We start from the raw sequence: 27,219 nt of genomic DNA, 5'->3' as shown, positions 1-27,219 counted from the left end.
TAGCTACAGAAGCCCTTTTCCCTGAATGTCATAACTTCGTGTGCGTTCCAAGCCGGCACGTTGCGGTGCTATAAAACCCTGAGATTATTTAATAGTAGGAATCCTAAGACCTTGGGGAATGGCATGCCAAGGGGCAACTCGTCGAGATCGCACAACCCCCTTGAGAAACGATTTAGGAACAAGAGCACCCGTGACAGTGTCCTGAGAACAAGGCAGTTGAGACAAAACCTTTAGTTCTTCCCCCATTCACTCTCCATGTGTCGGCCTCTGTGACCCCGATGCTCCCTGCGCCCCAGCGAGTCCAAGGGGAAAACGCAAAGAGAAAGACTTGGAGCTCAGGGCCGCTCCCGGCGAGTTTCCAGGGAGCGGGGCCGCGCCTCCCCGCAGCGCGGGGAAGGGAAGGCAGCGCTCCGGGACCGCCCGCGGGCGGCTCGGGCAGGGCTGGAGCAGCTCCGGCCCCGAGTGCCCCCCGTACGCCCCCCAAGTGCCGGCGCTCCGTGCGCAGGGCCCGGGCAGGAGCTCCTGCGTCCCCGCCAGTGCCGTTGTTCCATTTCCTTCCTCTGTGGTAGTATCTAAGGCTAGGTGTGAGTAGGTGTGGGGTGTTTATCCGCCACAGGTACAGGAGCTGTCGTATACCTCATTTCTAACTCGTAACTGAGTAACTTGCTTTAACTTTCTCCAAACCCCACAGAGTTGCCAAGTCTGCCCTCCCTCCTTTGATTAACACTGAACTCTGGCCTATAGCACCCCGTGACCTGCAACCTGGGGAGTGACCCCCTAACGCCTCTGAATGTCGCTGCTTAAAAGCTACTGCAAAGTGAGGGCAAATTGCAATCTTATCTTATTTCCTTTGGTTACAAGGGGTCCTCTTGATTAGTCTGTGAATATCCACCCCCTCCCCTCCACTCTCCATGGAAAAGGGCCACCCACGCTGCCTTTTCCCACCCCAGAGCCACGCTGAGCTCCAGGGCCAGGAGGCGCTCTCAGCCCAGTGCTGCATACATGCTACTCACTTTTTAACATGACCAAAAAAAAAAAAAAAAAAAAAAAAAAAAAAAAAAAAAAAAAAAAAAAGGAAAAAAATAGAAACCTCCAAATACTTAATTTTCTTCTTTATTATTTGACAATCCTGTATCCCTTCCCCACTCCCCAACCTGGCCAGAAGCTGCATCCTTAACCCGGTCCATCTTTATTTGAATGTAGTTCCCCTACCCCCATGGGAAAGAGAAGCTTTGTCAGGTCACGGTGGCTGCTATAAGTCGGGAGGGGGCGGTTTCTTTGTTTTGTTTTGTTCTTTTAAAATTTCCAGCCAAAACCAAAGATTTCCTAATGATTGTATAAACTCAAAACAAACAAACAAACCAAAGACAAAGGGCGTCTTCAGCACCAAGCCCACCTGTGAGGCCGGCCTGGCCTGGGCTGGCCGGGCGAGGGTCGGCCCGGGGCTCCAGAACACCCCGGGCAGCAACTCCCGGCCCCAGGGTGAGATCTGGGGCACAGGCGCTAGGAAGGGAGGCCGGGGCTTCGCAGGTGGGTTGAGGAGCTGAAGACTTGGGTGCAGGATTGGCTGCTCTGCTGGGTGCTTTAACCCTCTGGGGGCTGGGTGATGTTGATTAATACACGCTGAGGTGCACTTCTGAGCTTCCCCCCCCTTCACTGCTTGGAAGAGGCTGTCCTGTTGTGAGAAATCCCTGAAAGAAGAAGAAGCAGCTTTTCATTTCTCCTCTAGTTCCTTTTTTCTAGATTTCTTTTATTTTTGCAGCACCACTGTGCAACTATGCATTGTATTTCTCAACCTTTTATGCTAGGTAGATGCCTGTGACTTTTTAACTTTTGGGGGGGGATTGCAAATGGAGGAACTTTTTACATGGATCTTTTTAATCTCAGTTGATTGGGGGGTGTTTGGTTCTAGGGTCAGACAAGCTCTATCCCAAAGCAAAATCCAAATGTTAATATTATTAGCCTGATGCAGATACCAAAGATAATTTCTTTCCTGCAGAACCTTAGACTTGTGTATTAAGTACGATTACCCAGCACTTGCATTAGTCTAACCTCAGTAATTCCAAAGCTTAGATGTATATTTTGGTATATTTCTGGGATATTAAAAAATTGTCGTTTAAATTCTTGTTTGTTTCAGTGTAATGCTCTTAAAGTCATAGCATGGAGATAACTGAACTTGTCCTATTCTTAGTAGTTTGAAATAATAGTATTTTTGTATGTTTTGGGTGTGTCTATGTATGTATTAACATAACGGTTTTCACTGCCTAGGTGTTCATAAATAATAATAAAAGAAAAACCAACTACAAAGGGTTTTTAAAACTGTACATAATATTCCGTGAGGAATTTCCACCAGACCGCCAATTTGGATTGCATTTTCACTGATGGCCGCTCCCAACTGGGATTCTTTCTTTCTTTTTAAAGAGACAGCATGTTCTTTTGTTTTCCCCACTGACCTGAGGTTCTTTCTCAGTGCAAAGGGGGTTTCACTGTTTTTAAGGGGTGGGCCAAAGAGGAAGTAGCTTAAATTTTGTTTTAAAAACATATTTACAGTATTAGTTTGAAAACTACCCCTTTGTATGAAGAATTGGGAGTGGAAAACCAAGCCCTTTCTTCTGAATCTGATCATAATTTTCAAAGAAATGAGGATTTGTGAATGTCTGTAGTGTCTGGGCAGTCCCTTTTTGCTTTTTTTTCTAAATAAGACAAGTTTTTGGTCCTAATGGTTTCACTGCTCTGTACAACTGCCTGCTTACACTGGCTGGGAGGTTTATTTTTCCCTTGGCCTTCCTCATACACTGCATTTATACACTTGAGGTCAGCAGAACACTTGAAATCAAGGGCCATTGCGGAGTACCCTACCCAAACGCAACCCAAGCTTTTCTGGAGACTGAAATGTGAGAGTCCCACACATTTCAAAACCTTGCTGATCACACTAAGGGTGAGGAGGAAGGCGAAATGCTGTCTCTTTAAAGATGTCCTTTATTATTATTATATTATTATTATTATTATTTTCCCAGTGGTTGCCTACAGATAGCTGTAGGCATTGAGAGATTGTGTAGATTACAGTAAATCAGAATGAAAAGGTAGATTTTGTGTAGATGCATTTGTCTGCTGTAATTTTTTATATATATTAAACTTACTGTAATTGTACAGTTCATTTCTGTTGTAAACATCATTAAACCATTTTCCAAGTGTTTTAACATGTATGCACTTGTTTGTAGTTTTTAAATGTGTCAGGGGAGGCTGATTTCCCTTTCCCTATGCATCAAACTGGGCCAGAAGATTGATCTGGTGCCCTTTGTCTTTTCAAACTGCAGGAGAGCCCGGGTTTTATGCACTCTGCTTGAAGCTTTTGTTCTAATTCTGTATTTATCAGCTCCTCTCCCCAAAGCAGAAACAGCTTCAGGTGGTTCCTGAAGGCAAAGAGGAGACTCAGCTCAGCCCTACGGTGAGTGGCCCCAAAACCAGCAATAGATGCTTTTTGAAATCAAGGTATCCATTGATATATAAAGAGCATAAAGGTGTTTTCCCCCCCTCCAAAGAATTTCATTCCTATTGTTTGGTGGTTGGTATTTCACGCTGCCAAAGCTCGTGACTTCTACATCTTGCAGATACAGTTATGGTGATTTAAAAAGAGGAAGCTGTTTTCAGCACTCTTTGTTCTTGCATCGAGTGCTTTGCAGCATAACTTTACTGTAATTTTCAGCTCAGGTGTCTCAGTTATCACCCAGTTCTCTCAATTTTTCTTGTCACTGCAGAGAACAGTAAAGGATCTAGTATTTTTTTTTTTTTGCAAGAAGCATTCATTACTATGTCTCAGTTTGCTGCTTTTTTTTTGCTTTAATTTATTGCAAATATTCTTTAAAAGCTACAAGCACCTACTGCTGGTACAGTTTTACTGCTTAAAGAAGTAAAACTGCCTTGGAACTTGCATAGCACCCATTTCGGCAAGTTTTTCTGCTGCTAACCCACCCAGTCCCTGGAAAGAAGACATAACCTCATTTGGCCAGCACCCAGAGCAGCAACTCTTGTTCCCACAGCCTTGTTTTAGCTCTCCTTCTTCTGTGAGGACTGGTGAGATGATTTGGTCAGCTCTTGAGTCAAGATGAAACACTCCTGATGTTGCTGGGCTGGATTTGTCCTTGCTGAATTCCTCCAGGCTTCCCTGTGCAGCCTTGCGAGGCACAGGCAAAACAGGCTCCAGCAGCAGGAGGTGAGTGTCCCTTTGATACCTGGGTTTGGGGCATTTTCCCAACAGCCCATCCCAGCTTCAGGGATGTGCGTAGGAGCTCCTGTTGAATCCTGTCCTCCTCAGCTTCCCTGGGAGAGGGTGCTGCTGAGTGCAGGCTGGTGCAGACAGGCTGAATGCCTCAGGTAAGGAGCTCGTGCCATTCCCACTGCTGCTCCCTACACACACACGGGTCTGTGGCACTGTTTTATTAATTCATCAAAAACACATGACATTATTGAGCTGGTACCTCCTTGGAATGATACCTGCACCTTTTAGAGGCAGCCTCATGAGAGACTGGGTTGGAAACTGCATTTATGTTGGCTTTTGTACGGTTTGTTGTCTGGAAGTGATAAGAGGGGAACCCATCTCCTTGTTTCTTTGTTTTTCTGCCTTCAGAGAAGTCTCTCACTCAGCTTACTTGGCTCATATTTATGGATGAGTGGCAGTGCCATTGCTTGATCTTTTTTTGGATATTGGTGCTCATTTTCTTCCTGCTGGAAAGTTGGCATTCAGCCTCTCTGCTTCACTACTGTAACATCATGTCACTCTTTATAATTAAAGAAAAAAAGTTGCCCTCCTCTGAAGCAGTTTTTTAAAGGCAAATTTAAAGCAAAAAGGGTGGAGTAGTCTTAAGATAAATACTACAAGAAGTAAATACAGTAAATACTGTACATCTTTGCAAATTGTTTAAATGCAATAAAGCCATAATTCCATGTCTTAATACTCTGGAAGACAAAGAAGACCTATGGAAATAGCTGTGTTTTTTAGAAGGTGTGATCTGATCTTCACAACACAAAGCTGACCAAAGAAAAAATCAGCCTAATACCCCCTATAATTGGAAACAACTTTACAGATATGTACATTCTAATAGCAGAAGCAGTTGCTTAATTCAGGAGGAGAAAGAGAAGGAAAAGGCCAGCTCCAGATTCTGTGCACCAACCCGAGGAGGTTCTTGCACACAGAAAACACACAGTGCCTGTGTTGGATGAAAAAGACTTTCCCCCCTCTCCTCCCCAAAGCAGGTGGGCATCTCTCACTGTTGCCCATCCCCTCTGAGGCTCCCACTTAGCGAGGGGGCAAAGGCTGCATTTGGAGAGCATCATAAGTGTCCTTGGTTGCTGCACTGAGCCCCTGGAAAAGAGAAAACCAGAAAAACAGGTGAGGGATGAGTGTGAGGGCTTACTTCCTCCTGGCTGACTGGCAGCAGCAGGATGGCAGGGGCTCAGTAAGGAGCATGAGTCTGATTTTTTCCCCCTACAGAGGTTTTCACTCCTGAGTGATTCTTTAGGCTTTGTGTGGTGCAAATAGCTATTACTTACCTGAAGGCAAGGTACATTCTGAATAATGGGTATGAAAATATGACTGGCAAATCATCCTAACTGGTTCTGCAGATCTTTGGAGTACTACATTTTATTTGTGTATTATTAAGAGCTAACTGATGCTAGAATGAGCATCCATAATTAAATGAACAGACATAAAATCATGAACTTTGTTCTCTGGACTTCTCCTCTTCGATTTGGAAGGGAAATCTGGTGCAGCTCTTCGTAAGTAAGTTGGCAGTGGGACCTGAGGTGGCTTTGAATCCTGGGAAGCATCCCCTGAGAGCCCTTCCAGTGGTGCCCAGTCCTTTCCCTGACAGCCTGCTCGGGTAAGGCAGCTGTGCCCTGTGTTGTGGATCCCAGAGCAGGGGTAGCTGTGGCATCCAAGAGTGAGGAGTTAGTGAGACACCTGGTGCCTGCTTGGGAAACTTCCAGCTGCCTTTCACTTCTCTGTCCCTCCCCAACAGTGCCATTGGATATCCAGCCACAGGTGAGGGGAGCAGCTGTGGGAGGTGGTGCCTACCTGGTAGAGACCTTCATTGCCTTTGCCTCGCCGCCTCTGCTGCTTTGGGAAAATAAAACAAGCATAGAACGATTAATGGGTGCTTTCCTGATTATGCAAAAAGAAAGAAGCCCCCGAGTTCCCCCATGCTATGCTGAGGGTGTACAGGATGTACCAGCTGTGCACGGCCTGGACTCTGCTCTGCAGAGGAAAGCACCTGGTAAGTCTGGACCAGCCCAGACATGCTACAAGGGCTGTTAAGGAGAAAATAGAGAGGATAAGAAATAAAACAAATTGGTTTCGTTTGCTGACATATTTTCCTGTCATACTTTTAGGATGTTGCTATTTCTTTGATTCACTGTATGTATAGAGATTTGGCAGCATTTCTGTAGACATTGGTTATTTAGTATTAGATTGTATCGCAAATGTGTCAAGGAGTAGTGCTTGTTACAGTTAAAATTGCAGCAAGCTATTAAATGATCTTCTATTTGGAATGGGACAAGGGCTTTGGTGTTCTCGTCCCTCCAGAAACAGAAACATTCAAAAAATATGGTGCAACTTCATAACCCCATAGCTCACAGACGCAGCTTGACTCTGGCAGAGGAGCATTAGAATAAAAAAGGGGAAGATATTAAATGTTGGTGTTGCTTCAGCATGTCTCAACACTAAACTTTGTTTTGAAATGCCCCTTTTTTCATGTGTTAGAAGGAAATGAAAGGTTATATATATATATATGACACTTTGACATAAACTAGAACCTGTGTAGGTCAGAGCAATTTTTCATTTTGCCATAAACAAGTGTCCCCCGATGGTTTGGTTTTGACACAAGCCCTCCTCCCCCAGCAGTTTGTGCACAGAACTAAAAACTCCCTCTCAGCTGTGATTGATGTGTGCCTTCTTAAACATTTGAGAGCAGAGCCATGGGAAGGAGGATGTTTCCCTTATTCCTGGTCTGAAGTCAGGCACAAGGAAGGGCTGGCACTTGTTCTCCTGATCCTGGAACACCAGCCAGCCTCAGCAGCCCATGGAGGGGAAACCATAAACCTGCAGCTCCAAACTGCTCTGGAGAAATATGCCCCAAAATCTTCCAGTACTGCTGCACCATTGCAGCACTTGACACCAGACCTTCCTTCAGCTGTTCTCACCCATCTCATGCCCTCAGCCCCCCCAGCCAGGGCAGTCATCAGGGGTTTTCTGGCCAAAAGCTGAAATGTTTTCTGTTGCCATGGTTTCCCCAGGAAGGAAAGTAAAACTCACCTCTCCCTTCATTCCAATCTCGCTGTATGCCTCACCCATCTTGTCCTTCTGCAGTGACTGCAGGCAGAGAAGGGGAAAGGAGTCAGTGTGACAACAGAAAAGCCAAGGCACCCTGGGGTAGCCACATTAAAAACCAGCTGAACTCAGAATGTCTCATTCAATAGCAGTAAAGGTCTTGGAAACAAGCTCATTCCTCAAGTACCAAAGACCCAGAAAGACCCAATTTAAGACATGAAATCGCTCCTGCTTTGGAGCACAGACCACCACATTTAGCCAGAGTCAAATAAATTCCATCAAGAGGTTCCTAAGCACCCACTCTTAGATGCACTGGTATTTGCCAAAGAGCAGGCACAGGGGCTGGAGTCCATGCCCAGGCAATACTGCAGCAGCAATCACGTGGGATCAAGGGTGTTTAGTCACTAGCATTAGACATTAGCAGGTATCTTGCTCCACGTTCTTTTCCACATCTCCCCAGTGTTTTTCTCCTGTCACTCAAAGTGAGCAGAACTTTTCTAGCAAAAACAGAGGGTCTGGGGGAAAGAAGTGGGTGGAAGGGAAGAGAAGTCTTGAAAAGCAGAAAAGCAGCTGATGAGTTTTGAACCAGAGCTGAAATTGGGTAGCAGGGGGGAAAGTCTCCTATGAAACAGAACGTCCTGTTCCCAGCCATCCCTCCCTCTCTGCTCACTCCAGAGTGCTCTACTCACAGTGTAGACAGTGTCCTGAGGGTTCTTTCTCCTCTGCTGTAAAACAGAAGAAAGAAGTTGCCCATACATTGCACTACCAGCATCCCCCACCACCTTTTATGTGCTTATGCATTTGCTCCATGGCACAGCTGTGGCTCTCTGGACTTTTCCTGCCCATTCCAGTCCATCCTGCCTTCACCCGTAAGGGGTTCTGTTCAGACAACTTGTTCTGGGGAAAATTAATTTCACTTTAGCAATTGGTAAAACTTAGTTCTTCTCTGCTCACCCCCTGCAGCTGTCACCTGCTGATGCAGGAGGTTTTCCCTCTCTTTTCCTTTGAAAGTGATGGGCTGTGCAGCACAAAGAGTTGTTTTGGCTGCTGCTCTGCTTTGTGGGCGCTTGTTTGATGGCATCAGACGCAGCGAGCTCTGTGAAACACCCACCGCTGCCGGGCCTCCTCCGCATCCGCCCCGGGCCCGGGTGTCACTTCCCACCCCGGGTGGCTGCGAGCTCCCAGCCCAGCGAGGGGGGCAGAGATCAAAGGGGAGGGGGAGCTTCGCTCCTGCCCCCCGCGCCGCCCGGGTTACGACACAAATCGCGTCGTTCCCTCCCCAGGAAGGTGCTGGGGTGGCTCTGCCTGTGTGAGCAGCGCTGTGACACGGCGTGGGAGGCACCAGATCAAAGGACAGAGGTGCACATGTGCCTGGAGGTTACCTGGTGTCTCCCGCCCAGCTCGGGGTCTGCTCCTCGCTTTCCTCCCAGAACATCGTAATCGTCTCTGTGCCCGCGGGAGAGTTTCTGAAACGGGAGAGCGAAAGCACTGGATGGGCACCGCGATAATGAGATAAGAATAGATCTTAGAAAAGAAAGGGAACCCAGCACAACTCACAAGGACTATCACTGAACTAGAAATTCTTTTTACGCCCAAATGCAACTGCCAACAAAAATGTCTACATTTAAGCCATGGAAATGATACCAAACTGCAAGCTGTTGCATCAAGAACCTTTCCTAAGTGGAAATGAGTTGAAAAGTAGAGAGCATGAGAGGAAGGGACTCTGACTTTCATGCTTTCTCTCCCACTGGAGAGCAAAGAGCCACGAGCTTCATTTTTCGTGCAGAGCTTCTCATCTAAATTTGCATCAAGGAGCAACAGAGATTCTATGCCCAATGCAATTCTTAGCTGGAAAAGGTTACCTTGGACAAGGGCAAAGGAGAGAGTTCAGGTTAAAATAACACAACTGACAGAGTGCTGCTTGAAAGGTGATGGGCTACACTTAAACTGAAAAGAAATTGCATTAGTGTTCAGGCATTACAGAGTTAAACCGAACTCATCACAGGATGTGGCTATGGTCAAAAGCGTGAGAAAAAAAAAATTAAAAGACAGCTAGACATAGCAAAAAAAGCTAGAGTTTAATGCTGCCATGAGTGGGCAATTTAGTGAGGAGGCTCAGGCAGGATCTTGTCTCTGTCCTCTAAAGATGCTGCCCAAGATCAGGGCACAGGACAAGGTATTTCTCTGGTAAGATCTGGTACAGCAAGGCTTGCTGTGGGGCAACAAGAAAGCTTGGGAATGGAGGCACAGGGGCTGTGGTGGCTCAGGCTCCACACACTTGAGAGTGGAGAAGCTGCAGGTGCAAAGGCAGCTCCACAGCATTCCTTGGCATTTGCCCTTTGCCCAGCCCACATCAAACAGCAGCAGCAATAGGGGCAGTGCCTGCACACACACTCAGAGCTCTCACAAACCTGTTTGTTCCATGGGGCAGCACAACAAACACCCTGGGCTCCTGCCAACCCAGGGCTCAGTGGGCCAAATCAGGAACCAGCAGTCCAAAGAGCTCTCCAGCATCTGGCCAGAGTGGTGACACCAGAAGCTGTCCCTGTGAGGTTTTACCTTTCCTCCTTACAGCTGCCATGCTGCACACATGTACAGCCTTTCTCATTAGCTGGCACATCCAAAGTTTTTCTGACCAGCAGCCAGTTCACTGTCTCTGTGCCCCAGAAAGTCTGGATGGTGGATTAGGGAACAAAGACCAGCAGTTACTCACGTTGTACACATCATCCTGGCCTGCCCGCAGCTGTGGTTCAGAGGCCTGGCTGAGCTGGAAGAGAGACCATAGAGACCATTCCATGAGCAGAGACACAGCAGCTCCCCTCAGTCCTTTCATTCCCTCTCTCCTACCAGTTACCCTCATCAGAAACAGGGCAACCCACAAGCAGGTCCCTGTGTGGCTACAGGCAATGCAAACTCCTGCTGCAGCAGCATTTTATTCACACAGCAGCCTGCTCTCAACAGCCAAGTAATTTTATTTCACATAACACCAGCTCACAAACATCTGAGTTTGTTCCCTACACACCTGCCCTCCTCAGATTTTGTCTTTCCATTCTCTTCCTGTCATAATCTTCTGCCTCCCTGGGACTTTGGTTCTCCAGCTGCCTGCAAAGTTGTTTGGCTTCCTGCAGGGAATCCCTGCACCCTTCAGGAGCAGCACTTGGCTTGCAGTGCTCAGGTGCCACCTCAATAAATTGATGTGAGTGGCAGCTAATAAAGAGGTAAAGGATTATTCGTCCTGTAGCTGCTCTTTGGCTCAGCTGCTCACAATACTTATAAGAAATTAATTGCTAAGCCAAAATTTTGGGTAAAGAGGGGCAGTTTTGGATCAATGAGAGCAGCTGCTTTGTGTTGTAGTGTTTAAACAAAAACCCTGTCAAACTACATTCTGTACTGATTTACTCTTTTTGAGTTATTATTCAATTCTTTATTAAAAGTAACCTTCTAGCTCAGTCTATATTTAGGCATAGAATCATGTTTGTAGCAATGGCACAAGTCCTCTCCTGTGGTTGGTTGGGTTGTTGCGTCATCACACTCATAGTATCAACGATGTCTGAATTGTGGAGATATTTTAATACATCCTTCACAAGCTTGCCATTTTCCCTGTATTTTCTGTGTATCCCCTCCTCTCTTTCCAATGACAAAGCAGGTGAAAAAAAATCCACATTACTCTTGACCAGTCACTTCCCATCTACAAAATCTAGAATCTCTGATGTTTCCATAAGTGTAACATCAAAACACTCTCATATACTCTCCCCCCCTCCATTCATGAACCTTTGGAAAGAACTGCTTTAGGTTGCTCAAGTGGACACCAGAAACAGTGAGGAAAAAAAAGAAAAAGAGAGAGAGAGAGAAAGAAAGCAAAAGAATAGAAAGGTCTCATTCTTTGAGATGGTCCCCCTCCACTCCCACTTTCCAGCCCAGGTCAAGTACCTTACACCACCAAATCCAAATGGATCTGTGTTGGGTTACACTGACCTTGGCCTTCACAAAAAGGGCTGTCATGACCACTGCATAAATGAAGAGGAATCCATCCAGCACGTAGCAGAGCCTGGGATCTGTGAGGCCAAGAACTGATGCAGCATCTGCACAAAAAGATCAGATCCATCAGCAAAGTCATTTTTGTCACTGGGTGCTTGGCAGCATAAATGTGGTAGTGCTGCATAGCACTTCGTGGAAAAATAATAGCCAGTGTGAGGGAAACACTGCCCCTTGGCAAAGGAGATGGAATTCTGAATAGAAGAATTACAGGATTAATCTGGTCAAAAAGGACCATGGCAGTCCTTCTCTCTAAACAGGTTCAGCTAAACCAGACTGTCCAGGACCTCAGCCAGCTGAGAGTACCACCATGGACAGAAATGTTTGCAAGCTCCCCCAACCAACAGGACCAGTTTATTTTCTGGGAAAACTCAGCAGCATCTCCTGCAGGGATTCATGACTCGGCCTGGTTACGGGTCCTTCATCAAGTGTGTGTGAGAAAATAAATTGTTTGGGCAAAATTTTAGGGAAGAGCTTCTCAATTCTGCACTAAAGATAAAGAAAGATTGACACCATCACATTCAATGCTCCAAGAATAACTTGAACCCATTGCCCCTCATGTTTTCCCTTTGGAGTCTCCATCTTTTCAGCCACTATTTAAGTACTTATACCCTGACCACATCCAGCAGGACACGTTAATATTGTCGGGTTTCAGCAGATAAACTTTATAAAACTGCCCCTGTATCAGTTAATAAAGATGTAGAAAGTTCTCAAAGTATAGCTAAAAAAATCAAAGGCTAAGTAACTATAGATCCAATATACAGCTCCATGTCCATCCCCCAAGGAAAAGCTGGATTGCACAGTTATATAAAAAGCCAAACAAACAAATGCCTTAATATTCATCTGAGCTGTGCTTTGTGCAGATTTGGAGGGAGTTCAAAAGAGAAAGACAAAAATTATCAATAACCTGAAAAGCCCTTTGATGAAGATAAACAATCACTGTTCCCTCTGACAGCCTCACACACCCAGAAAAAATACCACAGAGTAGATTTGTTTGTTTGTCTGAACTAGGAGCTTGCATTCATTTTTTTCCTTAAATCATGCATTTAGAAACAAATCCATTGAAATAAATGAGATCTTAGATGGTTTTCCTTCTTCCCTCTCTTTTCCTGTCATTTAAAAAATATGGTTCAAGCACTTTATGAAAAATACCCTTTGCCACATTTCCTCAGGACTATAAAATTTCATATATATGGGGTAAACAGAGACAGAGAGATAACATTATTTTCCTAACATTGTATATAAAACCAACAAACGAGCTGAGATTACCTTCCTAGAGATTTTCTTCTAAACAGTTCACAGGACAATATTTTACACCAGCCCGGAGGCAACTGAGATCCTGCTGAAGGCAGCATTTTTGGGAACTCTTTGGATGTCCTGGCCCTGAATCCCCTCTTTTTGTACCAAAGCCAGGCACATTCATACAATCATCTCAAGTCCAATACTTCTCCAGCACTAATAAAATCCCCAGACCAGGAGGAGACAAAGCAGGAGACAGAGAGGACTGTGGAGGAGATGTCAAGAGTGCAGGGGATTGAGCTGTGGCTCTGTGCCAACCATTGTCAACCTTGGCTGACCCCGCAGACCAAGTGCCCACATGGTGTTGTGTGGGGCAGCCTGGCCTCCAGCATCCCAGGTAATGGATTAAAGCTGTTCAGTGAGGGAAGGCCTGCTGCTCTGGCTGTGATTGTCCCTGGAAAAACACATTTTGAGACTATGACAAAGTCCAATGTTTAGGAAAAAAACCAATAAAATGAATAGAATTATTAGGATGGGAAAAGACCTTTGATATCATCAAATAGAACCTTCAGCCAAATACCACCATGCCCACTAAAACCATATTGTGAAGTGTCACATCTATTGATTTTTTTGAACACTTCCAGGGATGGTGATTCCACCATTTCCCTGGGGAGCCTGTTGCAATGCTTAACCACTCTTTCAGTGTAGAAAATTTTCCTCATAACCAACCTGGTGCAGCTTGAAGCTACTTCCCCTTGTTCTATCTGTTTGTGTTATTTCCTTCCTTTATACATTTGATTTCTGTATTCTTAAAGCAAAATGTACAAAGCAATTTCCAAATAATAACTTTTGAAATGGGGTTCTGGATTAGGAAGTGAGAGAGAGAACAAGACAGAAGGTACAAAGCCTATTGAAAGAAAGGTCAAAGATATAGGAAGCACAATGGACAAGTGGCAGTAGAAACAGTTATCATCCCTTCAGGTGAACAGGACCCGTTTAGGTTTTTAAGTCACCAGAGGAGGGGTTAGTACCTCTTCAAAACAGAAGGCCAGTCCCTTAGACACCACCAAAATGTGCTTTCTGTCCCTCATCAGCCATGGTCTGGGGGCTGAGGACAAGGTCACAGCAGGTGAGCTGATGATGGGAGTTGGGCACAGCAATGTGTGCCAGGCCTGAGGGAGCAGCCACACTCAGCTGCCTCACACAGAGCAAAGCACAAACGGTAAACAAATAGCAAAGCACAAATAGCAAATATTTCACTGATGATTTCCACTCCATTAACCTCACAGGTCACCCAGTGCCTACTAGGAGTTGCACAGTGCCTTTCCAATATTCACATACCAGAACTGAGAGGAGACAGTCACTGAGCAGAGCACTGCTCAGGTTTCCAGACCTCCTCAATCCCAATTGCCAACACCTGGAGGTCTGTCAACAGCTGTGCTTCTGGTCCTGAGAAGTTTCTTCCCAGCACCTCCTCCTTCCAAAGCCTGGACTTTTGCTCCCCCCTTTTCTCTGCTCCCATCCAGCAATGTAGCCCTGCTCTCTTCTGTGCCTGGCACTCTCTCCTGCTGCTGCAGGTCCCTGCACTCCCACTCCCTGAACACAAAGATGGCATCTCCCCAGAGCAGCTCTGCCAGCACCTCTGTAACAACCCCCTGTGGTCTTTTACTTTCTGAAGTATGGGTGAATTAAAAAAAAAAGAAAAAGAAAAAAAAAAGAAAAAAGGAAAAAAGAAAGAAAAAAGGCAATTCAGAAGTGGTGCGGACAAGCAAGTGAGAAAAAGACAGTGGTGAGAGGCCGAGAGCAGCCCCAGGAGCCAAGGCAGAGGAAGCCTGGGGCCGGGAGGGAGGCTGCACTGCGGGCGCCCGCCTTGAGAGCCCTGTGTGGTTTCACAGCTTCAAGCCCCTGGCTCAGGCCCAGCACCAGCTCTCCTGCACAGGGCAGCAAACTCAGCTTCAGCCACCTGCCCACACTGCTCCAGTCCTGGAGAGACACAGGGAGTCCCAGAACCCACATCCAGTCACCCTGCTTCAAAACATGACATGAGGGAGGGATGTTGCACCCCAAAGCTGGCTGGGGTCTAACCCACAGGGCTGGCCTAAGGCAGCCAGTACCAATGGGGACCAGCTGAACTGAATCACTGGAACATGGCCTGGACCCGTGAAGTGTGCCAGAACATTTCTTTTTAATAGGATTTTCCTCCTCCAATGTTTTTTCTGTGCATCTGGATTGGGTTAGACCATGATTCTTGATAATAGTTTGAGAAATACAGACCGTAAAAGCTGAATTACTTGTAAATCCAGATCACATCTGTCTACCATAAATTTTTTTCTCTCCCATGAGCCTTATTAAGTGATTCATTTAAGGGTTTTACTTTTAGGGGTTACCGAAATTCAGTAACACAGCTATAAATGAAGCATTTTATCTTCCTGGAAACCGAGTTTTTCAGTGGAGCCCAGAAAAACCAATCCCAGCACAAGAGATTTATTGATGCAACTGTGGTTAAATACAAAGGTGTTTAAAGGCAGATCCTGCAGGGCCTTCTCCCAACAGCCCGGAGCTGCCAGAGCTGCTTGCTGGGCAGCTTTTTTCAGGCACCACCATCTTCCACCGGCAGTGATCCCTGTGTCTGGATGGTGCTGGGTGTGATGGGTCTTGCTTCACTGCTGCTGCCTGAGAGCAAAATTCTGAAACCAAGAGAGCTCCCTGGGCTTAGGGCAGAATGAGGAGAGAGATGAATACCCTGCATGGTGCTTCACTTCAAGTCTACAGAGGCCTGCAGCTGAAAGGACAGCCCAGACTAAATATCTACAAGTTAGCCAGCTAAAATTATTACAGATAATCCTGCTCATAAAGAATGTATCTACCAGGGTGTTTGCTTATATTTATATTTTTCTATAGGTTTTACTCATAGATAGAAACAAGAAACAAACCTGTGACCCTTCAGGGATGAAGAAGCAGAGGCCAAATTCTCCTTCACTTGCAGAAGGCAGAGGCTCAATTAATTTGCCATCAATATTCCATCACAGATTTGTGAAACACAGCATGGCCCAAAGCAAAGGTGAGCCCCTGAAGTTCAGCATTAGAGTTCGTGGTTGTCACCGGTGGAAACTGCTGATACGAGCGGGATTCAGGTTACAACACCAAATGTTGGGCAGCCCAAATAATTACATTTAAAAAGGAAAGTATTTTAGGCCATTAGCTTCCATTTTTTTACACCCATGAATGTTAGCCCTATGGAAAGTCAAGGTAAAGCACTTTAGGATTCTAGTGAGCCCTTCGTACTCCTTTTAGGATCTCTTTCAGGGAGGCACTAACACAAAGTTCAAATAATTCAAGTTTCCCTCCGATTTATTTGGAAGAAATAGAGTCAAAAGAAGGAAAATACTATAATGCCACATGGGATTAAACACTGGTGTTCCTGCCCATGGCAAGGGGTTTGGAACTAGATGGTCTTTAAGGTCCTTTGCAAGCCAAATTTTCCTATGAGTCTATGATTTCCTAACACATCATGGAATAAAGACTCTAATAAAAAAGTCCAGGGAACAGTAAGAGGAGCAAGACAAGTAGATCTCCAGCTGCTGTTTGATATGTGGAAAGAGGAAACATATCTACCTTTTCAGTCTGAAGGTGAAGAAGATTAACTTTGAATATATAATTAAATAAGGCAGCCTTTCACCCTCCAAATGCTTCCAGAGCCTTATCAGAAACAGAAAGGAGGGGTGTGCCTTGCTCATCTCTGGAAGGGGACTCCTTGCTTCATCAAAACAGTCAGTCATTCTCAGAAAAAAGCAACTGCTTTCACCTCTCACTTTAGCAGGACTCGGTGCAAAGGGCTTTCCTGAAGCAAGCCTGGTGTTGCCTCCTAGAGACAGCAAACCATGCACAGGGCAACTGCAGACGTGGATGTCCAACAAGCTGGGCTGACAGCTGCAGCTGTGAGGCTCTTTTAGCTTTTGTAGGGGGTTTAGATTAGGCACAAGTGCTTTTACGAGACCCATCTTCATCAGGGACAGCAAAAGTTTAATCCAGCTAATGCAAAAGGTGTTCCCCACTGTAAATTTTCTAGTGCCTAATTCAATCTGGTGTTAAGTGTACAAAGAGGCAAGAATTATTATTCAAATGTTTCTAGGTCACTTGGCCTTTCCCTTGCCCTACCAACTCTGTCCCACAGCAGTAACTCACCCCAGACTGATTTACTATCAGGTGGCCTTTTCATTCCAGCTCCTACAACCCCGTGAACATGATGGAGGACCACATAAAATGATTGAGCCTCCTTGTCTCCCTGGGGATCCCAAAGAGACTTCACAGCTGCAAGGCTGAAGGAAGAGACACCCAGTCAGGCACAAGATGCTGCTGATCACAATCAGATGTGTTTCTCTGATCAGTGAGCACTTCTCAGAGTGGCAGACATTTCCCTAAGTACTTTAAATTAACATTTTAAAGTTAGACTTTAGAGCTAGCTCATGGCTCCAGTAATCAAATCTACTGATAACAAGAAGAATAATTCCCAACCAGGAGATTTATAAGGCATTCCCACTCGCTTTTATCCTAGTTTCAAACTTCCAAAAGTCATTAAGCCCAGGTGGGCTGTCCCACCTGGTGGGAAATGGTGGGAACTGAATACAGAGATGCACAGGCCCAGCAAGAGCCTCACCAGGGCTGGTGTCCCAGCCTGAGCTTGATTGCAACTGCCTTGATCTGCTGCAAGCAGAGCAGTAAAAATCTCACACAAGAACACGAGGTAAGGGTGGAGGTTCTGGAGGGAGAATTGCAGCTACAAGGCCATTTACAGAGAGCCGTCAGCCCAAGAGCAATTCCTTCCCCTGCAGCCAACATGCACCAAAGCTGGGTCAGTGACAGGAGCCATCCCTGATGTATGCTCAAAACCATTCCTGGACACTCATCACTGCTAAACCTACTGGAATCTAATCAGTTTTTTTTTTTTTCCTTTTTCTGGGATCAATTTCGTCCTGAACTCACCAACAGCACCAGATCTAACCAATGCCAAAAGAGCCAGAGTGAAGAAGGACAGCAAACCCCCAGCAATGAAAGCCATCCACTTTTCTAGGTTAAGTTCATAGCAACACTTTTCAAAAGCCAGGTAGCTGTCACTCAAGACTTTTGAAACATTTCTCATCCAACATTTTTCAGCAGATAAATTAATCACAGGGAAGGTAGGCACACAAGATAGAAGAGTGGTGGGAAGGCTGCAAGATTTACTTTAGCAGGACAACTAGGAGTGGAATGTTTGAAGACTAGCAATGCCTCAAGATATTTTCAGTGCAACATCCACTTGCAACGAGGCTTCTGAGGGTGAAGAAATTCCTAGTGAAGCTTGGTGTCAAGGAGGGAAATAGTTAAATCATCTGCCGATGCAGTGGGCAGGAAGGAGGTTACACCAACGGCTGAGGCTCTAACGCTGCAGTAGCTGCACACACTGGGAGGGAGAGGTTTCAGAGCAGAGCCCTGCCACTGACCCACTTAGTGGAGAGATGTGTGTGTCATGTCCTGCCCCTACCAGAGGATGCACAGGCCAAAAAAACCTCTCCTGTGCAACAGCAAGTTATGTACAGAGTAGAGAGTAAGGGTGATTAAGGATTTGGGTTAATATTAATTCCCTGCATATTTTTCCTGCAGCATTGCTCAACAAAACTTAGCAATAATAAGATTAAGACCACTGGGGGATATTCCACTCTGAAAGGAGCACATGAAGCGTTTCACAGGCCTCATACAAAAAGAACCAATGGATGAGCTCTCACAAAATGGAAATATCACAGCAAACTTTGCCTGGGTCCTCGATGGACTCCTTCAGCAAAGGGGCTCAGAACAAACCCTAACTCCTTGGAATCACACATTCCACTTGAAAAAAAAAAAAAAGTAATTTCTTCTTTCACCTCTGAAATGCCTTTCCTCTGATTTGGGAGCATTCACATTTCCATGGCATCTAGCAACTATGCAGCTGAAATTTTATGGCAGAGCAAAGCACTGCTGAGGAGAAAGGGCTTTTTCATGCACCTGCAAGTGGGGCAGGGATTTATTTATCCCTGTTAACACCCCACTGCTGAGGCTGTGCTCCTCTGTCAGGTGACAAAACTATGGCTGGTACATCTCCACTGCTGCATTTTGTTAAGAGCAACCTGAGGGACTACACCCAACTTTAGAAAACATTATCTCAGATGGCATTACAGGATAAGGGGAAAACAAAAAGCTGTATTTTGAAACATGCCTTCTCACACATAGGTAGGAAATGGCAAGAATGAAAAACTTATATAAAAATTTTGACTGGAATAAAGACTGTTAGAAAGCAATACATTCTGGTGTGGGGTGGGAGAAACAGGAGGAAATAATTTCCTTATCATTAATGACTTTATGTAACACTTTTAGTTCACCAACTATAAGATAAAACTAATACATTTACTGTCAAAAGTACTGAAGTGCTCTCAAAAGCTCAGGCACTGGAAGCTGGTACCTTCTTAATTGCTTCTCTATGGAAACAGACTTGTAGGAAAAAAATCCAAAAACCCAAGGAAAAGGACCCCAATCCCTCATCACAAAGAAAATTTCCTGTTTATTTACACTATGAGTTCAAACCGTTCTATGGCAGTATTGGGAACTCAGATTCAGTAATTATGATTTACCCATTGCATGCAACTAATATGAATATTTGCCAAGTTAATTCCAATATTTACTTGGCAATACATTGAAAATCTGGAAAGGTGAGTTATCATGAGTAAATTAAATTCATTTCTCCACAGCACTAAATTTTTCCTTTTGGTTTTCTTTAAGATTTTTGTTAAAAGATTTTCCAGAAATTTAGCAAAGAGAAATCCTATTCTGTTGCTTATGACTAGATTTAGTTTAGTCTTATTTTCCTGGAGGAGTGGCACAGCTGTTTCAGAGGATTTCAATCCCTTGTATTTATTCTTTCTATCTTAACATAGACAAGCAGCTCTCAGCCACTTACCAGATACATTTTACAGAACAATTTTGTTCATACCTTCAAGTTTCAGAGCACCTATCTGAAGCAGCCACTTGAGATGGGATATTATGTTGTCTCTGATTTTTCTCACTCCAACTAATTTTGTAAGTGTAGAATCATACACTTGTACTGCCACTGCATTCATCTAATTGCCTGTCAGCCTCATAAAACATGTTCCTTTTAAGATCTTTAATGCTGCTTCAAAAATGGATGAAAATTTTGAAATTATGTTTACTTTAAACTGCCCCTCTCTCCCACAAAAAGCCAGATTGGGAAGCCTCTGGGATGTGGAGAGAGATAAAAAGGCTGTGTAGAAACTGTATTTGTTTGCTTTCTGTGTGCAGCTGAGATGGATTTAGAATGCAAAGGAAATTTATATGAGCTCTATTTTTCATAGCACTGGGAGCTTAGGTCAGCTTTATTGAAAGCACAGTTTGGGAAAGTGCAGTCACAGAACTGCTGGATGGAGTGAAAAATTGCCAAGTGATCAAATGCCCACAGAAAATAAATTTTCTCCTAAAAGGATCCTTAGTGTTTAATTTACTTTTTGTACTCTGTAAGAAAAATCTTTCTTCTACTTCTATCCATTACAAGTTTTTCTTGCCATGGAATCCTTTATTGTGTATCGTACTATCTAAAATAGCTAACAAAAAACTGGGTAGCCAGAAAATGCATGGGCTTGTACAGGACAAAACACTCTCCTCCCTTAATACAAATGCTTTTCTGAGATTAGTTGTGATGAATCCATTGTTCATTCACATTTGGACTTGGTGTGTATTCCTAATAGGACAGAGGGGAAGAGGGAAGGTACCAGGGACCCTATTCAAGGTGCTTTGCAATGGTCTCATTGGTGCCACCAGGAGTTTCTGGCATGTACAAGCCTGGAATTAACCCCATTAAGCAAAGTGTTCTCTCACAGAATTAGCCATTAGATGTGCATTAATTATTTCAACCTATCCCCTGAAATCCATTTGGAGAAGCTGCCCTGTTCTTACAGACAAAAAAAGTGAAGCTGTGGGAGCCGATAGCACTCACGAGAATTGTGCCTGGGTTTATCACATCCAAACGGAGGAAGAAACTAAAGTGAATGTAAAATGTCCTGGTTTTCTTCCCAGTAAAGAGCAGATTCCAAAATGGGTGGATTCATTCCTCACACTATTGATTTCAAATTAGCAAAGGCCATTTAATTCAATGAGAACAGATTTAGCCACTGAGCAGACATGCACACCTTCAAAGATGCACAAGAAACAGGGATTGTGCATCTATAATTCAAATATAAATGCAAATGTTTTTTTTTAACACACTACATTTCATTATACAAAAAATATTTACTCAATCTAACAAATTTAAATTTGGAGAGTTTACACATTTTTTTTTTCTGGAAAATAAAATTTTCATTCCTGTCTAAGTTCGCTGTATTCTACCCTGTTTTCGGAGTAACCTGGCAGTTTGTTCTCCTGCAATTCATTTTCACATGCCTACACATTAGAAGTCAGGGGGGAAAAAACTAAAAGAAAAGAAAAAAAAATGCGTCCAAACCATTTAATTTAAAAAGTATTCTTTTTCTAGAAATACATCCTAAAGCTGTATTTCTGTTTTATCAACAAAAATTATCAGTGGTTTACTCCAAGTCCATTACAAGAATTAGAATTGCAAGTCCATTGCAATTCTAATTCTACATTAGAATTATTTACTACAAGGCAAAAGAGCAGGAAGGACTGGATGGTTCAGCTCATTGCACAGCACCAAATATATATATTTAACTCTCCAAACATTTCTGCATTTCCACTGAAAAAGAGCACAGCACATGCAAAAATACAAAGTCTGTGCACACAAAGCAAAAGAAGTCTGGCTTTGTAACCTGCTCTACCTAATACTGTTTAGGATATAAAGCTGCTTCACAAAAAAAGATGGAAAAATAAAATCACTATGTATTTCTGCTGTCAGTCAATTTTCTGCTTGGACAGGACAAAAAAAGTAATTTCCTAACAGATTCCATGCACCTGAAATTTATTGAACACAACGGCATCCACTGTCACATAGCAAGATTTATCTAAATTAAATTATATAGGAATGTAGATACAGCTACAGAGCAAACATTATCTTAATGAATTCATTCATAAAGATGCATTTAATTACATGTGCTGGGAAAAAAACAATGAAACCTAAACAGTGAAATCATAAGCAAATCTGCATAAACCTTAGACAATATTACTTTACCAAACTAGTGGCACAAGCCCCCTGAAGACAAATTTCCCTGCTAGCAACTCCCATCCTCCTCCAGTGTCCCTCTGTTAAATATCTCACTCTTGTAAGTTTATGATCAGAAAAAAATCCCTAAAAGAGAAGTCTGACCAGCTGGGACAGAGTAAATCTGTTCAGTTATTTTATTATCATGCTAACTATTGGCAATCCAAACACTTCGGTTTCAGATGTAGTTTACAGCAATAAAAGCAATTTCTTCTCTTTTCCCTGTAACATTTTTAACCCTGTCATTATGGTGGCAGCATAAAAAGTGAAAAAATACTTATAAAATCCTATGAAAAAATATTATGTACTCTTTAGAAGCAGCAATTGAGTTACAGTTTTATACCGCTATTTATAAGCTAGGTAAAGCTAAATAAAGTATAACACTGAACATACTGCTTCACTTAAAATTCTCAGCAGACTACAGCACAGAAATACCTTCCTGGTGGGCTGTTCAGAAATTAGTATTTCTGCAGCTTTTAAGAGATTAAATACAGCAGCTGGTTATGCTGTCTGCAGAACAACCCGGTATCAGATATTTGGCATAGTTAAAATTCACACACAACCAATTTGTAATTCAAGACACAACTGTATAATTAAGATTCTTTAAAAAATCATATTTCAAAAGTAGTTGTAGTTCCAGTTTTTTGGGAAGTGTCAGTAAGTCATGTTTTAAAAACAAAATAAACTCTGCCATTTGAATTTCTCCTAGCAGAATACTGCAATTGGAGTGAAGAGGGTACATTTGTTTGTTTGCATACAGACTTGCATGCAATCAGAAACATCTTCTGTTTCTGAAAGATCAGAAGAGGAAAGATCAGAAACTCAAAAAGATCAAGCTCTACCGGCAGATGGACAGCTTAAATTTTACAGTCCAGAAAACAGTGCTGAAATCAATCATAAAAACTCCAAATAATGTTATTAACATCTGTGGATCAACTTGTGAACTCTTGACTCCCAGAAACCCTGACTGACTACTGACTTCCACAGAAATGTTTTGTGCTTATCCTGTTGTGGTGGAGTCTGATGGCACCAGCATTTTCATGGAAATAATGCATAGTCATTTTGCTCAATGACTACTCAATTTACAACTGAAGAAGCAAAATTGATATCCTTATCATCAGTCAAGATTTGTATTTTATTTTTATTACTGACCAGAAGTGTAAAAGTGAAAAAGCCAGTTCCACATACTGCTTGCAATATTACAGAGAATTTAGTATTACACTCCCAGTTTTTTGTCCAAGTTCCTCAATTCACAAATGCACCACTAGGTCAAAAGAGAACCTGAGCAGTTTCTGCAAAACTATGTCTGGCTTTATTTTAAAATATCCTTTTTAACCTTATTAAGTCACATAGGAATCAAAATCTAGAGCACAAGCATGGAGATGATTATAAAGTGTTGAATTCGAATGATCCCTCTTAAACAACTGCTGCACAAACTTCCTGAGTACTTGTCAAAAGGCCAAGAAAGTGCATTTTATGCAGACAATCTTAAAGGTGGGAAATGACAGAAAACAAAGTGATGTCATCAAATTATTTCTCTAGTTACCAGAGTGTTCCATGCTGTCTTATTTGTAAAATCACTCTGTACTGTAAAAAGTTAGACAAAATAGGACTTAGAACAGGAACAAGTATTTGCAGTGTAATGGTGTTCTCAATGCTTGTCAGGAAAGTTCAGGGAGGAACAGAAAACCCAGAACCATGACATCAGCCAAGGACACTCTTTTATGTTTGCTGCCCTCCTGGGCATTGCATACCAGACGCTCTACAGGCTGGTTTTAATAATAGCTTTATAGCCATAGTTAAGGAGAGAATGACTGCTTTATTATCCTTCACAGACAGATAAATCACATTTCTTACACCTACCCAACCAGCTCACCTCTGTGTTACAGCTTTCCATCCTGACCACTAATTGTCCTTTGATCAGGTTTCATTAATAATGCACTCCTCTTGGTACAGACCATACCAGAGACACCGTAAGACTTACCTTTGCCTTTCTTTTATGTTCTGGATGTGCAGTACTTTAGTCAGAAAAGATCAGGTCTGTGTTTCAGCATGGACCATACAAATCAGGGTTTGATGCCACACTCTCAGAAAAACAAATGCATTTTCTTGCTCCAACACATTGCTGCTGCGTCCTGGTGCAGCCCCAGAAAATCCCCCATCATTTACCGCAGAGCAGCTGCACAAAACCAGCCAGGCCATTTCAGGAACTGCTCAGGAGCTGTTTGCCCAGCAGATCACCTGTGATTTTCCTGGTTTATTCTGGCCTGCCAAGGGGCAGAACATGGGCTCAGGGGAGGAGGAAGCCTTCTCCCTGTATGCTCCCCTCCAGCACTGCACAAGCTGGCTCTGGGCCCCATTGCCACAACACAAGGTAGCTTCTTCTGTCAGAAATCTCCATCCTTTTTGTTTCTTTGGTCAGGTTAACATCACTAATCATGTTTATTTTTTTCCTATTCCTTTCTTTCAACTTTTCTTCCTTCTTCAAAACACCTGATTTCTGGGAGACCTTTGAGTATTTTGAAGATCTGGCTACGAAGCTGATCATGAAATAGCTTGAACACTTCACACATTTTTCCCCTGCTGAAACATTTTTGGGGGCCATGCTCACCTCCCTGACAGCAACCACAAGATCCATGCCCACGGAGTCCCTTTCACTTATAAACTGTGGCAACAAAGCCAAGCTCCTGGTCCCTCACTCATGCACACCCTGGCCCCCTCAAACCTCAAAGCGCAGCGTGACACTTCCCTTCGACAGATACGGATCTACCCCCCACACACCGCCCCGGCAAAAACACATCTGAGACTCTCCTGAGCTCAGACAGGCAACGCCAGGTGTGTCTGGGAAAGCACTTGCTCAGAGCAGCTGAAAACTCCTCTAACTGAGATAGAAATTGTTACCTCAAAATAAAATAAGTGTAGGAGCAGGCTTTATAATTTCAGGGCTCTCCAGCCTCTCTTTTTTTGCAGCAGGAATAAAAAAAAGCCAACAGTACGAACAAAAAAAGGGCAGCACCTTAAATCTGGGTCACAGGTATTGTTTTCCCAAACTTGGGACCTTAAGCAAGCAATCCTCTGAGAAACACATGAGCAGCCCTAGGGACAGGTGACCCCACGGAGGCAAGAAGCAGCAGCAACATCCAGGATCAGTGTCCCAGCTCTGCTCCATGGTAGACCCTGCAGAAAGACTGCACAGGCTTTCAACCCACCAAAGAGGCGTCACACCAACCCCACTGCACAGCATGAGCAGGGACTGCTTTTCCTTTGAAGTACCTGCCTCCAAAGAAAGCCCTTTTGACACCCTGCAGGCAATATGTGTATGACACCATCTTACACAGCAACACTATTTTTTTAAAAGTTAAAGGGTGGTGAAAAAGGTTGTTTTTTTGTTTTCAAAACATGACTGTCTTTGTGGGAGTTACTGCATTCATCCATGAAATGGGACATGTCTACAGAGCTCAGCAGAGAGGACCTAACGCCTCAACACAGAATGTCCTGCACCTCTGCTGCCTGAGCTGGAAAATTTGGCTCTTAGTATGTCCTGGGAGCTTGGAGAAAAAAGAAAAAGACAACACTAAATGATCTTAGTGCCAGACTAAGGCTGCAATAGGGCAGTGTGAGTCCAAATGCTGCCAGACAGGCTAAGGCAGAAAGGGAAGGTGACAAGTTGTTTTTCCTTCTTCTTCTTCCATTTTTTTAAAAGGCAAAATACTTTTTTTTTTTTTTTCCAGAAGACAGCTTTGACTCTGGATTCCATATTGCCAGACACAAAACTAAATTCACATCCATATGGAATAGCAACTGATACACAAACTCTCCTCTTTTATGCACAGGACCATGAATTGCAGCATGAATTTTCTGAATATTTCTTGCCAACTCCCACTCCTTCATAACGTGCAACTGGAAAGTTTCAATCTGAATAATTGACTTTATAGATTTAGGGAAAAACAAGTCAATTTACTATGACAAAGGGCAAAAAAAGCCCTGTTTGCACTGTCTGGAACATACTATATTGGTTCCTGTGAGCAAGCAACAAAACAGTGTCATTCAGAAGTTTAAACCCAAGTCTGATGATGTTAGGCTATATCTTCCTCATAAGAAATATAAATTCTAGGTAATCACTAAATACAGTGCTGCTCAGAGGTGTGGTATTTTAGAACTCCTGATATTAGCTGCTGCCAGAGATGCAAAAGCATCAAAATATCTGTATTTGAAGGTTTACTTCTTATTCAAGAACATTCAGCCCTTCATTCCAAACACGTGCTGAAGTCGAAATAATCAAAATAAAAATCTATACTCAACTTTTGATAAACATCTTCAATTTGATAACACTGGCATTGCCTTTGCCCCATTATTTTGCATTTATGTTGCCTCAGAGCATTCTCCTCTTGAAGTGACTATTGATAAGCCAGTAACAGATACACTGAAAGAAATACAGAGATATAAGAGAATTCTCTTCCCACCACCTTCCAGAGCTGCAGTGATTCTCTCCTGTTTAAGTGAACACCTCAAACATTTGGGTTCACCCATTTCCATTTTCTCTCACTTAGATGCAACGTGCTCACTGTCTTTCCCTTCCACATAAACATAGGTGCAATACCATAGACCGAGGGTTTTTGTACATATATTCATGGATACACCACATAACTCTTGCACATATTTTTGTATGTGTGTCTATATCTACATACACTCACCCAAGCCATTTCTTCTGTCTGTGGAAAAGAAGAGTAAGCTGCTTTGAATGGATTCATAAAAACAGACAATAACATATTTTCCACTTGAGCGGAGAGGAACTACAGATTCATTTATAATTTTACTCCTCTATTTAAAGGAAGAGACCTAAACAATACAGACAAAACAGTGGAAAATTAAAGCATTTAGTCTGTTCAGCATTTTCTGTCCTGTTCTTGCTAGTGGTAAACAGCCCTACCAGTGGGCAAGCCCCACTTCAGCTCATCCCTGAACACACTGGTATAGCCAGGGAACAGCTGATGCCCGAGGCACACAGCAAGGATACATCTTACAAAGAGAGACAGGCCTGCTCTCCCTGGCCAAAATCTGTTTTTCTGGATGGGAGTGTGATGTTTTCCTGCATACAGTCTGGGCTTTGCCAGCACTCATAAGGTGCCAACTCACCTACATCGGGGACAGTGCTGAAGCTCAAAACAACATGCACTTGTTAGCACTCACATTCACATGCTAGCTCTGCCTAAGTCACTATCATCTATTTCAGCAATCTATTCTCTGGGACATCTGTTATCACAGGCAATCAAAAAGGCTGTAGACTACATTCATTCACACTTCACATCCCAAGATCATGACAAAAGAGCTGCATCCTCTGTTTTCTTTCTAATCAGGTTCTTTGCCATAAACACTTCCACATTTTTCT

General features: G+C 43.5%; 1 protein-coding gene across 1 annotated transcript in view; it reads right to left on the bottom strand.

Moving 5' to 3' along the window:
- Nucleotides 1-4,973: 4,973 nt before the first annotated feature.
- The window catches only part of CD247 (CD247 molecule), a 46,322-nt gene continuing 24,076 nt past the window's right edge, over nt 4,974-27,219 (bottom strand). The window contains 7 exon segments of the mRNA XM_050971201.1: nt 4,974-5,362; nt 6,074-6,115; nt 7,310-7,366; nt 8,014-8,049; nt 8,707-8,790; nt 10,038-10,091; nt 11,300-11,406. Coding sequence (XP_050827158.1) covers nt 5,297-5,362; nt 6,074-6,115; nt 7,310-7,366; nt 8,014-8,049; nt 8,707-8,790; nt 10,038-10,091; nt 11,300-11,406 — 446 coding nt within the window. The 3' untranslated portion in view covers nt 4,974-5,296.

This window comes from Serinus canaria, chromosome 1, assembly GCF_022539315.1.
Source record: "Serinus canaria isolate serCan28SL12 chromosome 1, serCan2020, whole genome shotgun sequence".
Classification (NCBI taxonomy): Eukaryota; Metazoa; Chordata; class Aves; order Passeriformes; family Fringillidae; genus Serinus; species Serinus canaria.
Note: the sequence above shows the minus strand (reverse complement) of the source record. Positions and strands in the feature narration are given on the sequence as shown.